Consider the following 23,817-nt stretch of genomic DNA (forward strand, 5'->3'; position numbering starts at 1 on the left):
TCCCCCGCCCGCGCCCAGCGTGGCGCGCCCCATCCCCGCGCGCGGGCGGGCGGGCGGGCGGGCGCCGAACAGTGTCGCCGGCCGCCTGCAGGTGTCTCCCCACGGAGGGGCGCGCATCCCTGCGCCGCGGCCGCTGCCAGGAGCCGGCGGCGGCTGCTCGCCGAGGCGCACTCGCGCTCCGGGCTCCGGGCGCGCCGGTCCGCTCCACTCCGCGGCCCCGTCCTCCCCGCGGCTCCGTCCTCCCGCCGGGGGTGGGGAGGCATGGACCAGCGTCCCCAGCGTCCCCGCCGACCGCAGGCCCCCGAGCCCCGGGGCGGGCGCTGACGCGGGCGGGCGCCGCTGCCAACTTCGCGCGGAGCTGCGGGGCGGCGCGGGCGGCATGAAGACGAGCCGCCGCGGCCGAGCGCTCCTGGCCGTGGCCTTGAACCTGCTGGCGCTGCTCTTCGCCACCACCGCCTTCCTCACCACGTACTGGTGCCAGGGCACGCAGCGGGTGCCCAAGCCGGGCTGCGGCCAGGGCGGCGGAGCCAACTGCCCCAACTCGGGCGCCAACGCCACGGCCAACGGCACCGCCGCCCCCGCCGCCGCCGCCGCCGCCGCCGCGAGCCCGGCCGGCGCGCCCTACAGCTGGGAGGCGGGCGACGAGCGATTCCAGCTGCGCCGCTTCCACACTGGCATCTGGTACTCGTGCGAGGAACAGCTCGGTGGCCCGGGTGAGTGCTGGCGCGAGGCTCCCCGGGGACGCGCGCCCACAGGTCCCGGGCCGGGAGGTGACGCGTCCGGGTCCTCCCCCCACCTCCATCCCCCTGGCCTTCCCCCCGCGCGCACCCTGGCAGTGGGATCCGGGGCGTGTGGTCCCTCTTCGGCCTCAAGTCATCTCCCTGCGCGCCCGTCCTTGCCCCCACCCGTCCGTCTAGGCTCTGGAGGTGACAGTGGGGACCCGGGGACCTTTGCTGCGGGCGACCCCTCCCACCGCAGATCTCTGGGGCCGGGAACCCAAGGGTTCTGCCGCGCGCATCTCCAAGCCGCGCTGAACCTTCTAGGACAGGCTGGGGAAAGCAGTGAGTAGGGAGAGCTTCCTGAGCACCCCTAGTGCCCCGAGCCAGGGTACCCTGGAGCCCTCCAGGGAGTGGTGCTGTGTGAGGGAAGGGACTCAGGCGGGGAAAAGAGGGGCAGCTCTGGGCGCTGAGGCTGGGGGAGGAGGTCTTGGCTTAGCCCAAGGCTCCTTCAGAACTGGGGAGGGGGGCTGGCTTCTCAGAAAGTAGAGTGAACCCCTCTGCCCCCCGACCCAGGCAGCCAGGGCTGACAGCAAGGCTGGGACGCTCAGGGGACTTCCGCCTGGCAGGGATCCGTGCCCTGTGGTGGGTAGTACTGGCTGTGGACTCTACCCACAGCTTCTCCGCAGTGGGCCGCCGTTCTGGCAGGACCCCTTTGGAAGCACGGTAGCCCCATCTTGCCTCCCACCCAGCGTAGCCTGAGATCTCCCAGACCTATCTTTAGTCGCTAACATACTGTCCCCCTTTCCCTTAAGATGTCACTCTTGCGAGGTCTTCGCTGGGTGTCCTCCCGCTTCTGGGTATTGCCAACAAGTATTTGCAGCGTGATATGCGAGACAGAGGTTTTGAGTGGGGTCTCAGGCTGAAGGGGCCCGAAGGGAGGTACCCTGTGTTGCTTGCCGCGGGGGGGGGATTAAGGGTGGTGGGGGTGGGTAACCCAACTTTGCTGTGACTTTGAGCATGTTGGCTGTTGGCCAACGCACACGATATTTGAACAGGACTTGAGATTTCATTGTGACCTGTGGTTCAAAAGAAAAAAAAAAAAAAAAGAAAAAAAGAAAAAGAAAAGAAGAAGGAGAAAATCAGAAATTAACCTGAAAGCCCCTTTGCTAAAACTTCTTGCTTCCAAAAGCCGATTAGGCGTTTGTGCCCTCCTGGCACAGGTCTCCACAGACCTTCAGACATAACAGCGTGAAGAACGAGAATGGATGGCCGTGGGTCCTCCTCCCACAGCCGGCTGCCGGTCCTGAGATCTGGGCGGCCCTGTCCTGGAGACATGCCACCTTGCAATGCCTGGATGGAGCCTGTCCCCGGCAGTCCGAGCCAAGCTGCCCCTGCCTCTGTAGTGTGTCTGGGCCCTCACGTCATGGTCTGGTGGCTCTCCTGAAGGCTCCCTGAAGGCTGCTGCTGAAAGCTTCGCAGCTCATCCCTTACTCCGTGCTTGACGGCCAAGCTTGACCACTGTGCTTTAAGGAATTGTGAACAGAAACGCGTTTAAAGCAGGGCTAGCTGGCTCCTGCACATTTTGAGCAGCAGGCCTTGCTAAAGTTGTCACCTGTGGAATCTTGTGATGGGCTAGCCTCTGGGCCGGACAGCCACTTGTGGAAGCTCCATTTTTCAGATGAGGCTCAGGGGCGTTTTTGACGAGGGAGCTTGAATTGTCTTCCTGGTGGCTGGAGAATAACCGGAGAAGTGGTGGAGAGTGGGAGCAGTGTGGCTGGAGGACCTGAGACAGGAGGGCTTACGGCAGACATGAGACCCTCATCCCTGGCCCCATTAGTCAAAACGTCCCTGGGGGGAGAATCTGGGTGGATAAAGACCAAGCGCTGAGGTTTTCCTTGTTTTTAATCGGCTACAGCTTGCTCCTCCCAGAAAATCGCAATTGTCTTTGCCTGAGCTTGTGGCAAATAGTTGAAGGTGAGAAATTTGGGAGGTCTAAGGCCATTCAGATAGGTCTCCCCAACGGCTGTGCACAGCCCCCAGATCTCGCCTTCATCACTGAGCTCCAAAGGGTGTCAGGAAGTACCTGGCCTCAAACTTTTGTTGCTATGACAACCTGTCTTCTGGGTGCGATGATGATTTTATTTTTTTACTCCAAGAGGGGGAAAAAAACCCATCCCAACAAGGCCTGAGAAGGCTCTGCCCTCTTCTCCCTTGCTGCTGTGGCAGCTGGGGAAGGCTTAGCTCCCCATCCATGCAGCTGGGTGCATCCTGGTGGGGGCTTCAGCTTGGGGAGCCATGTGGCCCCCTTGCTCTCCAGCACTGCTGCTCTCGTCTCTACCCCTGGACCCCCTTTCCCACAGATGACACCCCAGCATATCCTGAACAGACACATAGCCGCCAGCCCCACCCTAGAGAGCCCTTTCCTCCTCCCAGCAAGAGGAGACACGGGCATCCTTGTGCATAGTCAGGGGACAACAGCCCCGAACAGTCTCCGGTCCCCTCCTGCAAATCAAATTTCTTACTGGGCTTGATGTTTAGAAAAATTGGGAGGGCTGTGGGGAAGGGAGGCAAGGTTCAGGCCTGGAGTGGGGGACAAGGAGGGTCTTGGGGTGCAAAGTGATAGGGTCGAGCTTTTGCTGACTGTTGCTCATGCGCCTTTGTGTGTGTGATGGAAGGATAGGAGTGTCTCAGGAAGCCCAAGGTCACAGTATTGGGGACCTGCGAGGCTGGCTGAATGGCACTGGAGAGAAAAGAGTAGGCCCCGGTGGGTAGGAGGCATAATCTGAGTGGCACATGAGCTAGCAGGCAGCCCCAAAGTGGAAGCAGAGACCCTGCTTCATAGTCTGACTCTAGACTCACTCTGCCCTGTGTGCAATGATGGATGGATGTAGCTTCCTCTTGTTACCACGTGACTCTGGCCAGAGCCTCTGCTTGTTGCCCTGCAGATGGGGAGGAAAACGGCCCAACCCACCCCGGGTGCCGGGGTCCAGTGACGGCATGGGGACTGAGCAGTTCATGCTGCAGCCTCGCTTCTGTTACTCTGGCCCGAGCCACTGTATCTAGCCCAAGATGTCACTCCTCCCTCCGATCCTTCCCATCGTCCCCCAGAGTCCAGAGTCACCAAGGCCCCGCATCTCAGAATGCCTCTCTTGCTGCCGCTGGATCTCTACACTGTAGCCAAGCTGACTTTTCACACAGGAGGCTCCCTGTGGCTTCAGGGCTGTTCCCTTACCTGGAGCTTGCCTGCTAGATCCACCCAAGACCGTTTCCCACGATTTCAGTCTGCCAGGGCACCCCCAACCACCTGACGGGAATTGCCTTTACCTTGCCTCCTGCACACGCTTCTTTCTAATTCTGACCCTCGGCTTAGTCAACAACCCTTGTTCACTGGGTGCCCCGTGAACTTGGGGTTGATGCTTAATGTTTTAAGCTGTGTTTATTTTTATTTTATGTATGTGATGTTTTGTCTGTCCGTGTGTCTGTGCACCATGGGAGCGTCTGCTGCCTACTGAGGCCATAAGCATGTGCCGGGTCTCCTAGAACTGGGATCACAGACGGTTGTGAGCCACCGTGTGAGTGCTGAGACTTGAACCCACGTCTTTGGGAAGAACAGCCTGTGCTCTTAACCACTGAGCCACCTCCCCAGCCCCTGGAGTTGACTCTTATCCATGTGGTCTGTCGCCTTCTATGACTCTTTGGGGATGGCGGCGCGCAGTAGGCCCTCTGTGGAATATGTGTAAGTTGGTGTCACCGGCTCTTGGGATCCCGTTCTTTCAGGCTCAAGTTGCTTTTGGCAGGGGTGGCCACACTTCCCAGTGCAGGGCTACCGCACACGCCCTTTCTGGGGGAGGCGTGAGTCAGGATCCTTGTGACGCCCCCCGCTTCGTGGTTGCTAGTGCCCAGGAGTGTGTGGGTGCCGTGCTAGACAGGCTTCTCGCTGGGAGCGCGTGAGAGGCAGATTTGTGCTTTCCGTGGCCCTCTGCAAGCGTCGCCTCCTCTCGTCAGCGGCAGGCGCTGTGGCCGCTCCCCCAGCTGAGGCATGAGAGGCACAATATGACTTGCCCAAGGTCACGTATCTAGCAAGTGGCCAAGCTGGGACGTGAACAAAAGGAGGAGGTCCAGCGTGTCCCCCACCCCCATTGCATGCCTTGAACCCCCAGCCCCAATTCAGTCAGCCTCCCCGGGCTTCTCCACCTGGCCTCACTGGGGAGACCACTATTCTGGGAGTCACGAGCCCCAGGTTTGAGCCCAGACTCCGCTGGCAGCTTGCTAAGCGGCTCTGGAAGTCACACCCTCTCCCTGGGTCTCTTGTCTGTCTTTGCTTGGATAGAAAACATTTGGCTTTGGTTTCCGCACGTGATACATGGGGCAGAGCACGGTTCTCAAGGCCACAGGTTTTAGGGTCAGAGTCTTGCTTGGTTCTAGCCCCCAAGGTTACACAGAGAAACCACTGTGTGTCCTCTGGTGGGGGTGGTTCTCTTCTCTGAGACTCAGTTTCCTCAGCTAAGGCAGGAGGACCACCCTTGGCCATGTGATAGAATCACCAGGTTTAACCAGTGGTGTGGATAAGCATACTTTCTGTGGTCCAACCTGGTGTCAATGATACAGGTAAACATGCTTTCTGTGGTCTAATCTGGTGCCACCGGCCAGCAGCAAGGCGCATGTCCAACTCTGGTATCCCCTGGTGTCATTTATTAAGCTTCCAACACCTGGAAATGGAGACAGTCCACAGAACCACCTGGACCCGGGAACAGTTCAGCATCCACTGGGCCAGGGTCCTATTGGGGTGTCCAGGGTTTACCCTACCCAGCCTTCCACCACTCTACATGACAGTTCTTCAAGAGCTCGAGCCCCTGACCCTGAAGCACCACAGAACACCCCTTCCCATCACATCTCACGCCGGAGCCTCTGGAGTCCTTCCCACTCTTGCATGGCCAGCCCAGCCTGACCTCATCCTGTGACCCTGGCTGAGCATCTCTTGGGTCCAACTGCATCCGGCTCCTGCCCTGGGAACTAGTCAGCCAACACCCAAAGGGTTTCTGTTAGATGCAAGGCGAGTCACCTCCAATACCGTCCATCTCTGCCCAGGGTCTTCCTGGCCTCCCTCTGATCTCTTAGCCCCACTACACCAGCCTCCTTCCTTATCCTCCAACAGACCCAGACAACTCCTGCCACATGACCTGTTCACTTGCTGAACCCAGTGTCCGGGAACTCACCCAGCCACATGCGGTTTCTTTTTTTGCTGTGGCATCTTGCCTCTCTGGCTCCTCCTGTCGAGCCGCTGACCTCCTGCTCGGCTCTGCCCCTCTCTCTCTTCCTCACTGCTCTCAGAGCTGCTTGTGTGTGGCAGTTAGCTCCCACCACTCTTTTCACTGCCCTCCTCTTCTGCTGGGATGCTGCCTCCGTGAGGACTGAGAGTTGGAGTGCTGCCATTCAGCAAGGGCCAGTGGACTCCACTGAAAGTGTTGGGAGCCCGCTATCACCTCAGGACCCCTGTATGTGGAAAGAGGCCAGACCTCTCTGTGTCGTTGCTGCTAAGGACTTACCTTTCCTTCTTCCTCCCTTGATCGCCCCATTCCTGAAAGGTCTAGGGGACCCTGAGGAGCCAAAGGGGCTTTATTAAATTTGAGGGTGCTGAGCCAGGCGCAGTGGCACACACCTGTAATCCCTGCACGCAGGGAGGCAGAGGCAGGCATAGCTCTATGAGTTCGAGGCCAGCCTGGTCCGCAAAGTGAGTCCAGGACAGCCAGGGCCACACAGAGAAACCCTGAGGGTGCTGTACATCTGGCCTCTCTGATGCCCATGGGACGTGGTGGGGAAGCTCACTGATGCCAGATGCCAGAGACCTGTGGAAGAGCTCAGCAGAACACCACTGTTGCTCTGAGGCTCAGCTCCAGACCTCAGTGTCCTTGTCTCACTGGTCCCAGGATTCCTTGCAGCCCCTGCTCTTTTGATCCAACCCCTGCTTCTTTCAGCTCCACCTCTGCTTACTGATGACGGGCAGTTTCCTGGTGACACCTTTCCCAGGCTCAGGACCTTTGCTTAGGCACGTCCCTTAGCTGGCATTCCCTCTTCTTCTATTTATAAGCTTTCACCATCCTTGGTGATCCCACCACCAACCTCACCAACCACCGCCTCCCTTAGTCTCTGATTTCACTGAGATGATTTGTCCATTTGTGGACGCTTTTATAGTTTGTGTTGCATTTTGGATTGTTTATTGAAACATTGTCTCACTGAGTAACTGGCTGGTCTGGAACTTACCACGTAGACCAAGTTGGCCTCGCATTCAAAGAGATCTGCCCACCTCTGCTGGGCCTAAAGATGTGTGCCACCATGCCGGGCTGCAAGTTGACAACTTGTATCTCCTGTCCTATAAAGTGCTCAAGTGAGGAGAACACACCGTTCTCTCTGAGGTCTGGGGTCCTTAGGAAGGGGAGGGGGTGTCCGGTGGGTAGGGGATGGCCTTGGCTTGGGCGGGTTCTCACGTCCCGGGATAGGTCGGCCTGGGTGGGGACACCGATGGAGGCAGAGCTTTTCATAGACCCCCTCCTGGTTGTCAGAGGGGGCCCCTGCTTCCTAACTCCTGTGGGAAGTAGGGACAGCAGTGAGGGAGGCCATTTGTGTCTCTTCCTCCCTGTGCCTCTTCACTGCCTTCTGTCTGCCACAGTGGGAGGTCGGGATCTGTCTAGGAACAGTCGGAAGATTAATACAGCCCCGCTGCCTTTCCATTACACACGGGTAGCAATGTGGTCCAGATGCGGGGGTGGGCTGCCCGAAATGGCCAAGCTGCGAGTGCAGGGCCCCCGATGGGGTGTGCTGGTTGGGTTTTTTGTCAACTTGACATAGCTAGTGTCAGCTGGAGAAAGGGAACTTTAATTGAGAATGTGCCTCCATCGGGCTGGCCTGTAGGAAGGGAGAATTTTCCTTTCTTTCTTCTTTTCTTTTTTCTTTTAATTAATAGTTTATATGGGAGGCCTAGCCCATTGCGGGCAGATGTTCCTGAAAAAAGCAGACTGAGCAAACCATGGGGAGCAAGCCGGGAAGTTGCGTTCCTCCATGGCCTCTGCTTCAGGTTCCCACCTCAAGTTCCTGCCCTGACTTGCCTTGCAAGGCGAAATAAGCCTTTCCCCCCACCTCCAAGCTGCTTTTGGTCATGGTGTTTTATCACATCAGGAGAAAGCAAGCTGGGACAGGGGCCCTAGGATGGGGAATCCCAGCTGAGCTTGAGGAAGCAAAGCTGGAGGTCTTGGAGGAAGCGTTGGGAGGGAAGGAACCGGGAGGGGAGAGGGGGAAGGAGGGGGCAGGGATGCATGGGGGCTCCGGATGCCGGCACAGTCTGAGAGGGACACAGCAAGGCTGCGGCAGGAGGGGAAGGTAAGAAGCAGAGGTTGTGACAGGATAGACAGGGCACTGTGGGCAGCCGTGGACACAGGGAGTCAGACCAGATGGGAACGGAAGTACACAGAAAGGGGGACACAGGAGGCAGACACAGGCATGCTCCCCACCCATGCACACCTCCAGGTCTTCGCAGGCACACTCGTGACACACACGTAGAGAGAACACACATTCAGGCACACATAAACCCCTTTTGTGCACATATATGTACCCCATACCAACCCGCCCTCTCCTGCAAACATGTCTGCACACACACACACACACACACACACACACACACACACACACACACGCGCACGCGCGCACACACAAGCACACACACACACACACACACACACACACGTACACACGCACGCACACGGATGTGCAGGTTTCTTTGTAGTATTCAAACACAAAGACTTGCTGTTCACCCCAGGAGCAGGAAATCTGGGTTTCACGGTGGCTCTATTTTTGGTCTGTGAAGGAGCTTCCACACTGGTCTCCATCATGGCCCTGGATGGCTTCAGTGAATGAATCCAAAGGGTCGGACAGTCCGAGGCTTTCCAGCCTGCTTTAGTTTTTCCCTCTGCTAGCGAGGACCCACACACGTCTGTCCAAACACGAGCCTTCACTGCTGCTGAGCCCTTCCCGACCCCCAAACAGGAGCAGATCAAGTTGGGGAAATGGACAGTTCGTACAGACACTGCTCTGAAGGCATCTTTGGGTGCACTGGGCGGGGGAGGGCTTTGATGTGCGGGAGTCTGGAGTGGGAAACTCTGTTGTTTTCTAACCTGGTGTAACTAAGTCAGGCTGGCCCAGAGCTGGCAGCCCTCTGGCCCCAGCCTCCCCGGCACACTGCAGGGCTGCCCTGGGACATCCAGGGTGGCATAGGCTAGTTTCCCATGGCTGGGCCAGTCTGTCTTCTCCTTCTTGACTCATGTTTTACTGAGTTGTGTTTTCTTAGGAAACTTTTTTCTTTTTTTCTTTTTTTCCGGCTAGAGTATGGCATAAATTTTAGAGTAAAGAGAAAAACGCTGGCTTTTCCAAAGAGTTTCTTGCCTCTGGCTCACGTAAACACGAGTTTTCCTTTTCTCCTGATTTGTCTTGCAAAAGCAGCTGATGTGTGCGGCCCTGGGGAAGTTACCTCAGCCTGTGGCCCAGCACCGACAATTTGCTGTTTTCTCTTTCTTTGAAGCCTATGCTTTGGACAGTCTACAACTCCAGCCCTCCCTCTCTGCCTTTCTCTTAACAAATCAGGATTCTTGGATTTTAAAATTCCATATGCTTACATTTCTGGCGCCTGCTTATATGCTCGTGGTTGTCTTTCCTGAGATTTGTTTTGTTAGTGTTTTGAAGTTGGAAATTTGGTTTCCCTAGTTAAAAAACGATGGCTCCATTTTATTGCTTTGAGTTTGCCCCCGGGCACCACTTTGGCCTCGTCCCATGGGTTCCCAGATCCAGCGTCTTTGAAATGATTTTGTACAACTTCGACAGCTGTAATTTTGTGCCTTAAGTTCTGAAATTTTAGGTTCGTTACTTCTCTATCCAGGCAGAATTTAGTAGAGCGTTTACAAGTTTCCCAGGGATTTGTCTTGTTTGCTTGCCTTTTTGCCATTAATTTTTAATTGACTGAGTTATAGAAAAGGTGAGCGGGACGGGTTCCTTTGACTCTATTTGCATCTGTGTGTTTATGGTAAAGGGTGTGTTGGAACAGCAGGCGGAGTCCCTCAGTGTGCTCTAAGGCAGCTGTGTGCAGAGTATTATCTAAAGACTCTAGGCCTTGAAAGATGGCTCAGCTGTTAAGAGTGCTTGCTGCACAGTTGAGCGCCGGAACTCCAGTCCCCAGCACCATCTAGACAAGCCAGGTGTGGCCCCGCAGACGCCTGTAACCTCAGCAGTGAGGAGGGCAGAGACGGGCGGCCACAGAGCCACCCAAACCACAAGCCCCAGCCTCAGAGAGGGATCCTGCCTCAAGCGAATAAAGCAATAAAGCAGACAGTGGCCGATGACACCTGGCACGCTCCTCCGGCTTCGGGGCATGTGCCCACGCATGAGTATGTGTGCACAGACACATAGACACATAGAGACAGACAGACAGACAGACAGACAGATACACACACACACACACACACACACAGGCACTCATGTCTGTCCATCTTTGCTCCCTGGGTGAGGCGGAGCTCTGTGTCTGCAGCAAGGCTCCCAGTTCTTGCTTGCTGCCGGCATGGCTTGGTTTTTATTGAGTCTGGGTCTGTGTTATTCATCATGAGGAAATTCATGGCAGTTATATTTTCGTTGTGGAATTGTGGAATTGTGGAATTGATCTCTTCTCCAGATAGAATGGCTGAGCTCCCTACTGAACGCTTTCTCCTCTGACTACTGTTTTTCATGTTTGAGCCTTGCCCTCTTTTGTCACATCCCCATGACATTTCATTCTCCACTCTGCTCTCACTTTTCCGTGTCTTCCTTTTAGGCTGAGACACGTACGGGGTTTCTTTTGGAACTATCGGAGGGTCTTAACCACTTAACACTTGACTGCATCATGGGCATTTAGTCTCACTTTTCTTTTAATTAAAATGTTTGTTAGTGTGTGTATGGTGTGTTTGTGTGGATGTGTGTGTTTGTGTGTTTGCTACAGCAAACATGCAGCAGTCTGAGGACGTCTCTGTGGTCTTGGTTCTGTCCTTTCACCTTTGCACGGGTTCCCGAGTTTGGACTCAGATTACCAAGTTTCAGTTCATAATTCTTTAATTTTTTTTTTTTTTTTTTGAGACAGGGTCTTACTATGTCGCCTTGTCTGGCGGGGGACTTGCTCTGTGGACTACACTGGCCTTCATCTCACAGAGATCCACCTTCTTCTTCCTCCCCAGTGATGGGACTAGAGCCGTTCAACACCATCCCCAGCAGCATTTCATTTTCCAGTATTTTACCATACGGGTTCTGTTTTTTAAAGGCTTGTTTTATTTTTATTCACACAGTCACAAATGTGCGCAGGTACCCACGCAGGCCAGCAGAGGGCATCGGAGCCCAGGCAGCTGGAGTCCCAGGCAGTTGTGAACCACCTGGGATGGGTGCTGGGACCTGAACTTGAGTCCTATGAAAGAGCAGCCATCTCCTTACCGCCCAGCCACCTCTGTAGCCTGGATGGGTTCAGTTTCTTTGCTATGAGTTGAAAACATACCGCTGTGAAGTCAGTTTCTAATACATGCTGACACGTCTAACAAGTTGATACTTTGAAGAATTTGGAGGAGCAAACCCCCCTTCTTTGGTGGGATAAGGGCATTAGATGCTTTCGAGGTGGGTTTTGTTCTTAGTCGTGACAATGATCAGAGCTTGATTCTGTGCCCACTCGTGCTTCTATTGCCAGTGTCAAACCCTCTTAGGAAGCCCCAAGTAATGTGGATTTGGGGATTCTGAGAAAAGTCTGTTCACTGTGTAGGACCCCAGCAGGCTGCCTTTTGTCTTCATTAGCTGCCACCTCCAACAGGGCTTCCTGTTGCTCAGGTCCCTCCGCCTTCTGCTGCTGTGGGCCCTCTAAGTTTCATGCCTTACACTCTTCCATTTCCCACTGCTCTTCTGGAACACACTCGCCAGTAGGACTGATTGCTGGTTTCTGTCTTCTCGCTTTGTTGTTTTGTCTCTCACAGTTTTAATGGGCTTTATTCTGGCCTCATTGTTTTGTGTTCCAGGCAGTTTAGAGTGTATTCTTCAGCCCCTGGCATCGATGAACATCCAAGAGGCCTTTGGGCTTCAAGTGCCAACCCCCCCCCCCCCCCATGGAACCCTTGAGGGCCTGGAACTTTCTGTATAGATCAGGCTGGCCTCTGACTCAGAGCTCCTCCTGTTTCTGCCTTTCTATCCCCGGGCTCACAGACATGCGCCACCTCCCACGCCTCTGCTCTGCGCCCAGCGTGTGTCCATGCTGGACCAGCCTTCAGGCCTCTTGAACTGAGGGTCTTGCTTCCTTCCTCTAGCTGTGTTCTGCCTTCACTTCTTGCTTTTCTAAAGGTGGGTAAGGCTAAGTCTCCACCAATGCCAGAGAAGGTTCCAGCTCCAGCTAGCTCAGAGAACACGTGTCAAGGAAAGGGAAACTCTTGGCTGGTAGGTTGGAGAATGTCACACACCTGTAATCCAGCACCCGGGAGGCAGAACCAGGCAGATCTCTGTGAGTTTGAGGTCAGAAAGAAAGATAAAAATAAAACTAGTAGTTTTGGGGTTGTGGCTCAGTGGGAGGGTGCTTAACCTAGAGAGGCCTTGGCAAACGAGCAAACAATACAAACATAAACTAATTAATTGTTCTGTTGTCTGTTTCTGATCTCGGCTAGCTGTGGACTCGTCACGTCTGTGCTCTGCGAGTGAACGAAGTCTCCAAGCTTCGGGTCACTGACACTAACGCCGCTGGAGCGATTTTCCACAGGACTGAGTCTGAGGTTCTCTGTGTGTCTTTCTGCCCTTTGTGTGTTTCCTGCTCTTTCCGGCCCATCCCTTCCTCATTTGGCTCCCGTTTTGCCTCCCTGGCAGCTCTCCTGGGCTAAATCTGTTCACATCTCCCAAGCGCCAGAGGCTTTTCGGGATTTATATTTTCGTAGGGATCCAAACACATGCTTTCAGGAATGACTTTGTGCTTCTCACAGTGAGTGCACGGCCGAGGTCTGATTCTACTCCCCAACTCGAGTGTGCCAGGCTGCTGTTTAGCTCGCCTGCTGGCCTCCTTCCTCTCTCCTTCCTCCTTCCTTTTCCCCCCTCCTTCCCTTCCTTCCGCTTAGCTTTTCATTTTATTTTATTTTATTTTATTTATTTTATTTTTGAGGCAAAGCCTCACTATGTAGCCCAGGCTGGCCCCTGCCTCTGAAGTACTGCTATTATTCATGTGCACCTTCCCTTTGGCTTCCTTATTTGTTATCCTTGGGTACGAGAGGGTCCCTTCTAGACTCGCCTATATTCACAAATGGATGATGGGGTCCTCTGGTGAGGTTTTCTTCTCCTTTCTCCTCCCTTCTCCTCTCATTTCTTTCTTCTTCCCACCTTCTAAGTCTTACTCAAGGATTTAACTTGGATTAGAATCCTGCTCTGTCTGGGTTTGTTTCCATTCTGTACCTGCTAGCTCTCTCTCCAGTTCGCCTCCTGGGGGTTGAATGTGGGAGAAGGATTGCTCCCTGTAGTCCTGTCTTAACAGAAATGCATGGTTGCAAAACTCTAATTCCCAGCATGGATCAGCCCTCCACAGCTGCAGTTTCATTTTGTCCTTCGGGATACTAACAGAGCAGCCCCCAAATGCCATGACTCTCAGCCGTGGGTTGCCGAGCAGCTGGGTGGTAGGAAGGAACAGGCGTTGGCCTTGAACCTGGTTCCCTTCTTATAGAGGTAGTGAGGATAGCCTGGCTGGACTAGGCAATATGGAGGCGTGGGTGCAAACTGTTACATGTGAGCAACGGGAGATGGCGTGTGTACGGCGGCGTGGTGCCCCGGGGCAGCGGCATTCCTTGATCCTTCCTGGCTGCCTCCAGTGACAAGCGGATTTTTGGAATTCTCTTTGCGGCCTAGAAGAGACAATTGGCCACAGGCCAGTTTCCCAGAAGCTTGCACCCGCAGTGCCTTCTGAGTCTCTGGGCACTGTGTGTGAGAGGCGATGAGCATGCCATGGCCCGGGACTGGTCCTGGAAGCTCCATCCTCTGCAGAGAGCAGAGTTTAGTAGGGAGAAAGGGTGAGTCGGGGAATGGGCAAGACTCAGGGGCAAGAGGTGAGTTAGGACTGCGTCTGCTCCTCCATTCACTTCTTGTTCTCTTACCCCGATCCATAATCAGCTCAGAGCCACCCTAGGATCAAGGCGGCCTCTCCATCCCCCACAGCACCTTTGTCCCACAGTTACTGCAGATGAGCAGCAGGCGGCAGGGGGCTCCGTCCTGTGAGAAAGTCTCTCTGCGCTTGGGGGCAGAAAGTATGACAGGGTGTGACACTGGACTCGGAGATGGGGAGCTGTTGTCTCTGAGTTGCTTCTAAGAGATGCCCAGATCAGTCAGCTTGCCTCGACCGGAGGCCCCAGAGCTGCCTGCAGGTCTTGCTGCAAGTAGCTGGAGCCCAGCAGACAAAGCCCTTGTTTCCTGGGGACTCCTCCCAGTAGCTGGAAGGTGCCCATCCCTGACACAGCATTCACTAGACTTGTGAGTACTGCTGTATGTGAGGCACCAGTTTTTTTTTTTTTTTCCTTTCTGTACTAAGGATACAGTGATGAACAAGCCAAGGTCTTAGGAATCTTCTGTGTTCCGTGGAGGTGGTGCTGAGTAAGGGAGGTTCTTCCATTGCTATGAAAAGACACCATGTCCAAAGCAACTTATTAAAAAAAAAAAACCCAAAACATTTAATTGGGGGGCTTAGCCGAGTGGTGGTGCACACCTTTAATCCCTGTGCTCAGGAGGCAGAGGCAGGTGAATCTCTGAGTTTGAGGCCAGCCTGGTCTACAAAACAAGTTCCAGGACAGCCAGGACTACACAGAGAAACTCTGCCTTGAAAAAACCATAAACTAAACTAAAATGAAATAAAATTGGGCACTGCTTACAGTTTCAGAGGGTTTGTCCATGACCATCACGGTGGGGAACGTGTTAGCAGACAGGCAGGCTCGGTGTTGGGACAGTAGCTGAGAGCTTACATCCTGCCCCACAAGTTGGAAGCACAGAAAAAAACTAGGCCTGGCATCATCTTTTGAAACTTCAACATCTACCCCTGGTGACACACCTCTTCCAACAAGGTCATGCTTTCTAACCCTTCCCAAACAGTTCCACCAATCGTGGACCAAGTATTCTAATGCGAGCTTACAGAGGCCAATCCTGTTCAAAGCACTGCAGAAGCAAGCAACTAGGATGGCTCTGGGAGCTCAGAGCCACAAGGAAAGGAAGAAATGTAGGCAGCCGGGCATGGTTCACAGTGGCAATTCCAGCGCTTGGGAAGCTGAGGCAGAAGGATCACCAGTTTGTGGCCAGCCCGGGGTTCATAGTGAGACTCTACCTCAAAAATGTAGATAAACACCGGCATTCAGGCAACAAACAGCAGTTTCTGAGGAGCTGCCTTCCCTGGGTGGCCGAGGTAGGGAGCACTCTGGGGTGGTGGCATTTCTCTCAGGACTTAAGTCTCAAACAGAGCCTCCCGAGGGAGAGCTGGAGAGAGGACTAGGCAGAGGGAACAGCTGTGCAAGGGCCCTGAGGTGAGAGTAGGGAACTGAAGGCAGACGTGTGGATCACAGAGGCCCAGGCAGGAGAGCTTGGCGCCTAGAGCTGTGAAGACGGGTGTGAGGAGGGAACGGAAGAGCGTAGAAGAACCATGGAGACGGATGTGAGGAGGGCAATGGAGCGGAAACTCTTCTGCATGAATACCCAGCAGGCCTCGGTGAGCTGACGAAGAAAGCGCGGGAGCTGGGACCCTGAGGTGTTTGGCTTCATAAACTAGTGGGTGATGCCATTCTCTGAGAATCACAAAACCGTGCGAGGGAGACATGCGAGGAGAGAAAGCAGGTGTTTTAACTTTGTCTGTGTGTCAATGGTACATACATGTTCGTGTGTGTATGTATGTGTACACACATCTGTTCGTGTGTTTGTGTGGGAGGGATGTTTGTGTGTACAGGAGTGTGTCCATGCATGTATGCCTTTGGGTCAATATACATGCGTGCATGCTCATGTGTGTTTATGTGTGTATCCATGTATGCATGCATGCATTTGCGTGTTCATGCACCTGCGGGTACACCTGAGGTCTCCTAGGACTTCTTCCCTGTTATTATCTTGAGCTGCCTCAGGGTTTGCTGTGGGGCGATCCAGTGTTTTGTGGTGTTTCTAGAGCACCTGCGTCCTCTACTGCCAAGATGGCCACGGCTTCCACGCACAGCTGTGATGATCACAGACACCTGCAGGCATCACTGGGCATCCTTTGCAGGAAGTTTATCTCCAGTTGGGAACTTGCACGGGACCGTCACAGAGACACTGACTATTGTCGAAGGAAAGCGTGGCACGGGTGCCCTGTGTGCTCATCCCTGTCACTATCCTGATCTTACTGCTTTTTCCTACAAACCTCAGAGACTGCCTCACAACCTCCCCGAATGATTGCACAGTAGCTAGGTTTGGCCGTCAGGTGAAATCCGTCTATTCTCCCACTTCCAGGGTGAGGAAAGAGAGAGAGAGAGAGAGAGAGAGAGAGAGAGAGAGAGAGAGAGAATCCAGACTGTTCTTTTTTGGTCCACAAGCTGATTTACAATCAGATCCAAACAGCAGTCTTTAACCATTTGTACGCCAGGGCGCCCTCAGTGTAAACAAGACATCCCCAAGTGCTTTCCATGGCCTGGGCAGAGCCTTAAGGAAGAGGATCTGTGGCATGAACTCTGGAATTCAATTTGAGTTTTAGGAGGCGGACAGATTACGATGTCAGGCTTGTCAGCTGGTGGGTGCTGCCGGTGTGAGTTGGTAAATAATTAGAAAGCAGTCGGCGCTTATCAAGAGCCAGATTTAATAACGGGAATGCTGCAAGAAGACTCCAGAAGTGAGGCCGGCTGCGGGCCAGCAGCGTCCTCGGGCCATTGGCTGTAGGATGAGGTGGCCACGGTCAAGGCTGTGGGAATCTGTATGAGGCTTTGTTCGGGCTCGGTGTAGCCATGGCGACAGATGTCCCCCCCCCCTTCTTTTCGGGGAGCCAATCCAATTGCAGCGCAAATGTGTGTATTGCACACCTCCCAGTTCCTCCTCCTGCAGCCTCTGGCTTGGGCGGAAGGCCACTGCTGGGGAGACCCAGGGAGCGTGGGGTCTAGACCCGAGCGCTGTGTCTTCAGGCTGTCTCTGCCTCTTTCTGTGAACGTCGGTATACCCTTAGTCTTTGGGACCTCCAGTCCCCTCATCTGTAAAATGATGCTAAAAGCAGTTTCCTCTGCAGGACTATTTGTGCAGGAGCTCTGGGGACTTTCAAGGCTTCTCCAATGTGGCCCGACTTGCTAGTTTCTTAAAAAGGGACCTGAAGAGCTTATTGGAAACCAAGGACACAAAACCAGCCTGAAGCCAGGGAACCAAGCCAGGTTCCTGACGTCCTTGGGGTCATGGGGCGGGGGAAGGCTTCTCTGGATTCTGCCTGAATACCTAATAATAAACGGTAAAATTGGATCCCCCCCCGAAACTGTGCCCTTGAGTGACAGCCAGACCTGGGGCTGCACAGTCTTAGGTCTGTGCTCAGCTAGGCTGCATGGGTGTCACGTCTGGGAGGTAGGCTGATGATTGTGCTGCTGTGGGGACCCATTCAAGGTGCTGACAGGGTCCACCCAAGGCCTGCAGTAGCAACCCAGCACCGATCAAAGGTGTAGACACCAAGCAGTCACGGGTGCGTGAGTGTGTGTGTGTGTGTGTGTGTGTGTGTGTGTGTGTGTGTGTGAAGAGAGCTGCGGAGTGGCGGGGCTGCCTTGTGTTGGTGGAGCATTTGGTGGAAAGTGACGTTCAAGTCTGCAGAGCAAGGTTTTCTCTCTCCCATAGTAGGGGCACACTCAAGCATTTGGGGTCAGTGTTGTTTGGCCTTGGTGAGGAGGGTCAAGGATGAACTGAAGTGGGAGAGGCACTCCCTAAGCTTTATGGGGGGGGGGGGAACACAGCTATGCTAGTCATCCTCTGAGGGCTTATACTTCTAAGAGTGAAGAGAGCGACGGAGGCACATTCCAGTGTCTGGCGTGCACACCTTTCTAAGGAGTCTGACTGGACACCCGGCTCACGACGGAGGGCTGTGCAGTTAACACCAAGACTGTGGAAACAGGGTTTTAAGCCAAGAAAAGGAAGAGTGGAGGTGAGTGGCTGGGGAATCTGTGTCAAGCGCCCGGAGCCACCATCAAAGTGAGATGATGAGGGGCGACTGTATGGCTAGAAGCTCAGCTCAAGCCAGGGTGCTCAGGATGAGGAAGAGGGTTCCCCGAAGGGAGCTGCTGAGGCCCTGTCTGAGGACTTCTTTGGGAAGAGAGTTAAATGTGGACAGCAAGGGTCCCGGGCAGGTCCCTCACTGAAACAGAGAATCCATCAAGAAGGCCAGGCCAGGGGCATGAGTCAGGCTTGTCCTTAGTGGAGAGGGATCTGAGGTCTCCTCACCCATCCTGGGTGACATGCGGCTGGCCTGTGCCAGGCCCTGGCTGGCTCATGCGGTGACAGGTGAAAGCCGCGGCCAGGGGTGAGATCATCAGGCAGCTGAGGGCCTGTGGGGTTGTGGTGAGTGGGGGGTATGGGTGGGTGGCTTTGGGTGGAGGTTCTCCACACGGAGCTCCCTGTGTGGTGTCTGCTGGGTGGCCACTTGTGTGTGTGTGTGTGTGACACGTGGGCATGCTCATGCACACACCTGCGTGTAGACACCGGATGCCACTCTCCACCGCTCTTTACCTCGTTTGAGGCAGTGTGTCTCACTGAACTTGGACCTCACCACTTTGGCCAGGTTGGCTGGCCCGGGAGCTCCAGGGCTCCTCCAGGTTCTAGGTTCTGGGGTTTACAGACACAGGCTGCCGCGTCTCCTCAACCCCTGGAGGCCCATTTGACGGTTCACAGCAGCTGCAAGCATCTTCAAGGCCCTTTGTGCACGTTCACCTCTGGGACACTAATCTGTGACCTTGCCACCTGCCAGGTGCTGAGGGGAGCTGGCAGGTACATGGACATGGAGGAAGGATGGCTCTCCTCCACCGCCTTCCGTGCCCCCGGACCTCTACCCTGGCCTCTCTTGGCTAGTTCCAAACAGCCTTTACCGACGAGCGCTGCTCTCCGGAGGACCACGCCCTGGCGGCACTGATATGACCCCGTAAACCAAGAGAGGCACTCTCAACTCTCAACCCTGCTTCGATCTTGACAGGTCCCGTGAGCCTGCAGGCTGGCCACCATGCCTGCGGGGGGGGGGGGCGAGGGGGGAGGAGGTAGACTGCCCGTTTGCAGGACTCAGGCTTGTGGGAGGTTTTGAGTTGTCGACCTGACATTTGCAGTTCTGGGAGGACTCTGAGGAGGACCTTAAGTGATTTATTATTTGGGCCATTCTATAGGTCTAGTGTGGCAATGGGGCTCCCATCGCTCCTGGTGTTTTAAATGCAAAGTGCTGGCTGACACCGTGCTTGTGAACGTGACCCCTCGAAGCCTTTGGGGCACAGTGATGAGCAGTTGCTCCCTCTGGTCCCAGGGAGGAGGTTGCTTGCCGCTTTTTTGTATTTGGCAGTCTCTCTGAAACCCATTCGAAACGTCCATGCGGGAGTCTTGTCCCGCATGTGTGTCCTGGGGTGGGAGAGAGCCGGGGCCTATCCTTGCACAGGACAGGTGTGGGCAGGCAGCGGGAGGTGTCAGTCGCTTGCCTTGGAAGGGTTCCCTTCTCATGAGGGATGCTGGACAGTGTCTGGAGATGCCAGACGCTAGAAGTCAGAGTGCCACTCAGTGTCCCTCAGTGCACGGGAGAGCTCCATCCATGGATACCTTAGCAAGTGTCAGCAACTTGGAGCACCCTGAGTCCTGGCCAGGTCCCACAAGGAGCCTGGGTCCCCACCTCTGTTGCCTAGGGAGCACAAGGAGGCTGAGCTGGGGCAGGACACATACCCTCCCCTGTTCTTCTCAGACAGTGCCAGACGGCACGACACATCTCCAGTAATTTTCTGGTCTCCACTCTGCTGCGATCTCTCCCCCTAATAAGCTGTTTTATGGCCTTTCTTTACATCAATTGCTGTTGCAACATTTCAGCCCACTTCTGCAGGCTTAGCGCTTCCCTGTCCTACCCATCAAGCACTGTTTTCTGAGTCATTTCAATGCTGCTGGATGTTCATAGTATTTGAGTTTTGTTTCCGTTCAGCCGATGACATGACGATTATTTCCTTGAAAGGTTTTCTTTGTTGAACCATTTCTTCAGGAAACTCTCCTGGCTCATCTCTTTTCTTGTTTCCTTCCCTCCCTTTATTCTCCGCTACTTTCTTTCCTTAATTAATTTTTTTTTCTTTTTTCTTTTTTTTTCTGGAGGGGATGGGAACTGGATGTGATGGCGCAGGCTTGTAATCACAGCACTTGAGAGACTGAGGCAGGAGAATAGTGATTTCAAGACCAGCTTTGGCTACGTAGCAAGACCTGATCTCGACAGACAAACAGACGAACTACTTTTTGAAAAACAATATGCCCATGATTTAAAATGGAAAGGTAGAGCCGTGCAGAGCCCAAAGGCCTCCCTCTTGCCAGCACAGCTGCTAAGACTCCTCACCCACCTTCTGGTGAGGGTGCTGTGCCGCCCACCTTCCCGACCTGTGGGTGTAGATGCAGGAAGAACAAAGAAGGGCCTTCTGAGGAGGTAACTCATGAGTGAGTCCCCTGAGGCTGGGAAGAGTCAGGAAGCACCAAGGCCCTTTCGGGGGGAATGGAAACCGTCGGCAGAGAGGAAGAACGCTGAGCCGATGTGAGCTGTAACAGACAGGAGTTCCAAGCTTTGAGAGGGGCCTCGTGCCGCCCGTGGTGGCTGCCATGGTGGTCTGGGCTTGGACCCAAACATGAGGACTTTGTGGAGGTGACAGGATGTGGTTCGTTTGACCAGTGAGCACACTGGCTGAAGAGGATAGTGTTGGGTAGAAGCAGAGACAGCAAGCCTGGTAGACTGTGTGTCAGGACGGAAGCACAGGTGGCTTGGGCCTGGGAGGTGGGGGAAGTGGACGGAACTGGATGAACTTCGTGCCCGTGGCTGAGAGAAGGAAGATGGAGGTGGAACGAGGCTTTGCTGGGCTTAGAGAGATGGAGTGGGTTTGAATTCAGACCTGACTGTTAAGTGCGTGAAAGCTCCGAAGCAATGCGAGAGCAAGTCCTAGACACTGGGGTTGTGGGCCAGACTGGAGATACTGGCTCCGGGGACGGTGCACAAAGTGGATACAGGCCCTGCTCACCTCCCACGAACCTCATCCGCTCTGAGCGTTCTCATTCATCCGCACTCTTTACTCAGGCTTCCAGTTTTTGAAAGTAACAGCAGCCTGTCACGAGCTTGACGTGATGGCATGACTGCTTGCATTCAGATTCTAGAGGGTTTTGTCTCGGAGGCTTCTTGCGGGTCTGAAGCGGGAAGGAGCGTCTGGGTGTGCCAGGTACAAAATAGAGGAGTCGGGCTCATGGCTCCCCACCGCCTCTGCTGACACCAGCCAGCAAGCTTCTGCGGAGGGTGGACGCGTTTACTGACGCGTTTACTCTCTCCCACATCTCTGGGAACGTGCGCTATCTTCCTCTTCCTGTGGGTCACTTGCCTGCAGCCTCAGGAGGTCATGTATTTGCAGTGTTCGTAAGGAAGCCAAAGGTCAGAATCAGGCACCAGTGCTCAGGCGCTGTCCATCTTGTTCTTATTATTTATTTGTTCTCTGAAAATTTCATATCTGTATGTAATGTATCTTAACCGTGTCTACCACTCATTTCCCCTTCTAATTTCCTCTAGGACTCCTCCCCCACTCTTCCTCCCACCCCCACCCATCCCAGCTCCCTCCCTGCTCCGTGTCTTCCTTCCATAATTATTTAGCTATCATTTTAAAATCCATTACGTCCAATTAGTTCTGGCCATATGCACGTGGGCATGGGGGTCTTCCTCTGGGGTTTGGGAAACCAGCCAGAGGCCACACTCCTAAAGGAGAGTGACCCTGACCCGGGCTCAGATAGCCTCACTCCTTGGTTTTTGTTTTTGTTTTGTTTTGAGATAGCATCTATCTATCTATCCATCTTCTAGTGCAGCAGTCTTCATCCTACACATCAGATATGATTCATAACAGTAACAGAATTACAGTTATGGAGCAGCAATGAAATAATTTTATGAGGAACTGCATTAAAGGGTCCCAGCATTAGGAAGGTTGAGAAGCGCTGATCTAGTGGCTAGGCCGGCCAGCTGGTGAGCCCCCCAGTGGTCTCCTGTTTCCCTGTCACGGGTGCGGGGACTATGGGGGTCATGACTGCTCTTGGCTCTCTTTACGTGCATTGGAGACAGAAACCAGAGAGAGACCTCCAGCGTGCGCGGCAAGCACTTTCCCGATTGAGCCAGCATCCTGGCCCCCAGGGGATGTTTCCCACCCAGCGATATCACGGCATAATGGATAGTACTTGCAGCCTTCTCCATTGAGTGGCTCTCTGTCAGACAACTTTTGTTTATTCAGGGAAGTGGTTCTGCTGTTGTGTCGCCGCGTACACAGGCCTGCTCTGCTAATGCACCTAGCACATACCCACAGAGCACCTCCTGAGAACTGAGACCATCCCTCAATTTGCTACCCAGGAGCTACCCGTGCAGCCAGATTCCAGAAAGATGGCTACAGCCACCTATGACCCAGAGAGACCTCGAGCTTTTTGATGGCCAATAGGGAAAACCAATAGGTGAATGGAACGCAGGTCATTTTTGTGTCTCAGCAGGGTGCGGATGTGACCATGGACCAGGGAGGCCAGGCTCAATCCCATTCCCCAGGCCACTGCGTTCCTGCTGCTTGCAGGGGATTGCACACAAGAGTTAGGCAACTTACCTAGTTGCAAGTGGCTGGCACCAACCAAAAAGAAGGCTCTGTTTTGATTCAAGAGAGGGAAAAGGTAGCACAGGGCTTCCGACCCGGGTCTTACCCGATGGCAATAACATTCAGTCTCCATTTCCCACCCTTTCTGATTGTTTCTCTTTCTTCGCTGCCTTCAGGACCCTGTCTCAGTTGTGTGTTTTATCCTATGACCATGCTCTCTGTGTGGTTCCCAACAGCCCCGTGTCTGCATGTCTGGCTTGGTGTGAGGAGCATAGGTTACCTGCTCCCCTCCTCAGCTCCACTTGGGGTATCAGCTTCAGTGGTCTTCATGCTCGTGGTGAAGCTGGGAAGCTGACATGAGGCACGCCATGTTCCCTCACTAGCCTCTCCATGCCTCTGTGTGGCTGGCCATCCTGGAGAGCCCTTCTTCGTGGTTATTTGAGATCGCCTCTGTCTGTGCTGCTCCGTCTGGACCTGGCCGTGCCCTGTTCTGTATCCACAGCTGAGAGTTTTCTGATGAGGTCATCTGTGAATGATCCGGCAGTCTACTGCAAGAGAGGAAACATCAGAATAAGGAGGACAGCGAGTTCTGTTGGTCCCGTTTGGACGAGAGGACCGTCGCTGAGATTTCTGAGTGGCCTCTAAGATTTTCAGGCTGTGCACATGCTCACACCTGTTCTGTTCTCTGTTGACTTTGCTTCGAGGGGTGGTACCCAGGGCCTTGTGCATGGCGGGCAGGTGCTCTACCAGCTAGTCACACCAGGCCCTGGGGCTCACACCTCATTCCCTCACACCCACCCTCATTTCCGCTGACCCTTGCATAGATATTGTTATCTGTGTTTTAGGTGAGTAAACTCAGGCGCAGAGAATGCGGGGAATAGGTCGAGGACCCATGTCCTGCAGGAGGCAATGAAAGTTCTCACACAGGGGCCTTTTCCTCTTAATCTCACAAAGGCACTCTCTGCAGTTCACTGTCCAACATCTGTCCATCAAGGGTGCACTGCGACACATGAGGCAGCAGAGAAGGGTGGTGCCTGAGCACGTGAGTGTTCGTATGTCAGTATCTGTGTGCACACGTGTGTGGGAATTCTATGTGTATCTGAGGAGGGCAGGAGACAGCTCCTCAGGGACCATCCACCTTGTTTTCTTGAGACAGTTTCTCATCGACCCGGAGCTTGCCACATAGGTTTAGGCTGGCTCTCCCAGGAGGCTCAGAGATTACAAGTGTGTGCCACCATGCCCAGCTTTTTACA

At 54.3% G+C, this 23,817-nt stretch overlaps 1 protein-coding gene across 1 annotated transcript in view; it reads left to right on the plus strand.

Moving 5' to 3' along the window:
* Positions 1-292: 292 nt before the first annotated feature.
* The window catches only part of Gsg1l (GSG1 like), a 182,205-nt gene continuing 158,680 nt past the window's right edge, over positions 293-23,817 (plus strand). Inside the window, exon 1 of the mRNA XM_055627681.1 lies at positions 293-713. Within this exon, the coding sequence (XP_055483656.1) occupies positions 380-713 (334 nt within the window). The 5' untranslated portion in view covers positions 293-379. The remainder of the gene's footprint in view (positions 714-23,817) is intronic.

Source organism: Psammomys obesus, unplaced genomic scaffold (assembly GCF_907164565.1).
Source record: "Psammomys obesus unplaced genomic scaffold, mPsaObe1.curated_primary_1811, whole genome shotgun sequence".
Classification (NCBI taxonomy): Eukaryota; Metazoa; Chordata; class Mammalia; order Rodentia; family Muridae; genus Psammomys; species Psammomys obesus.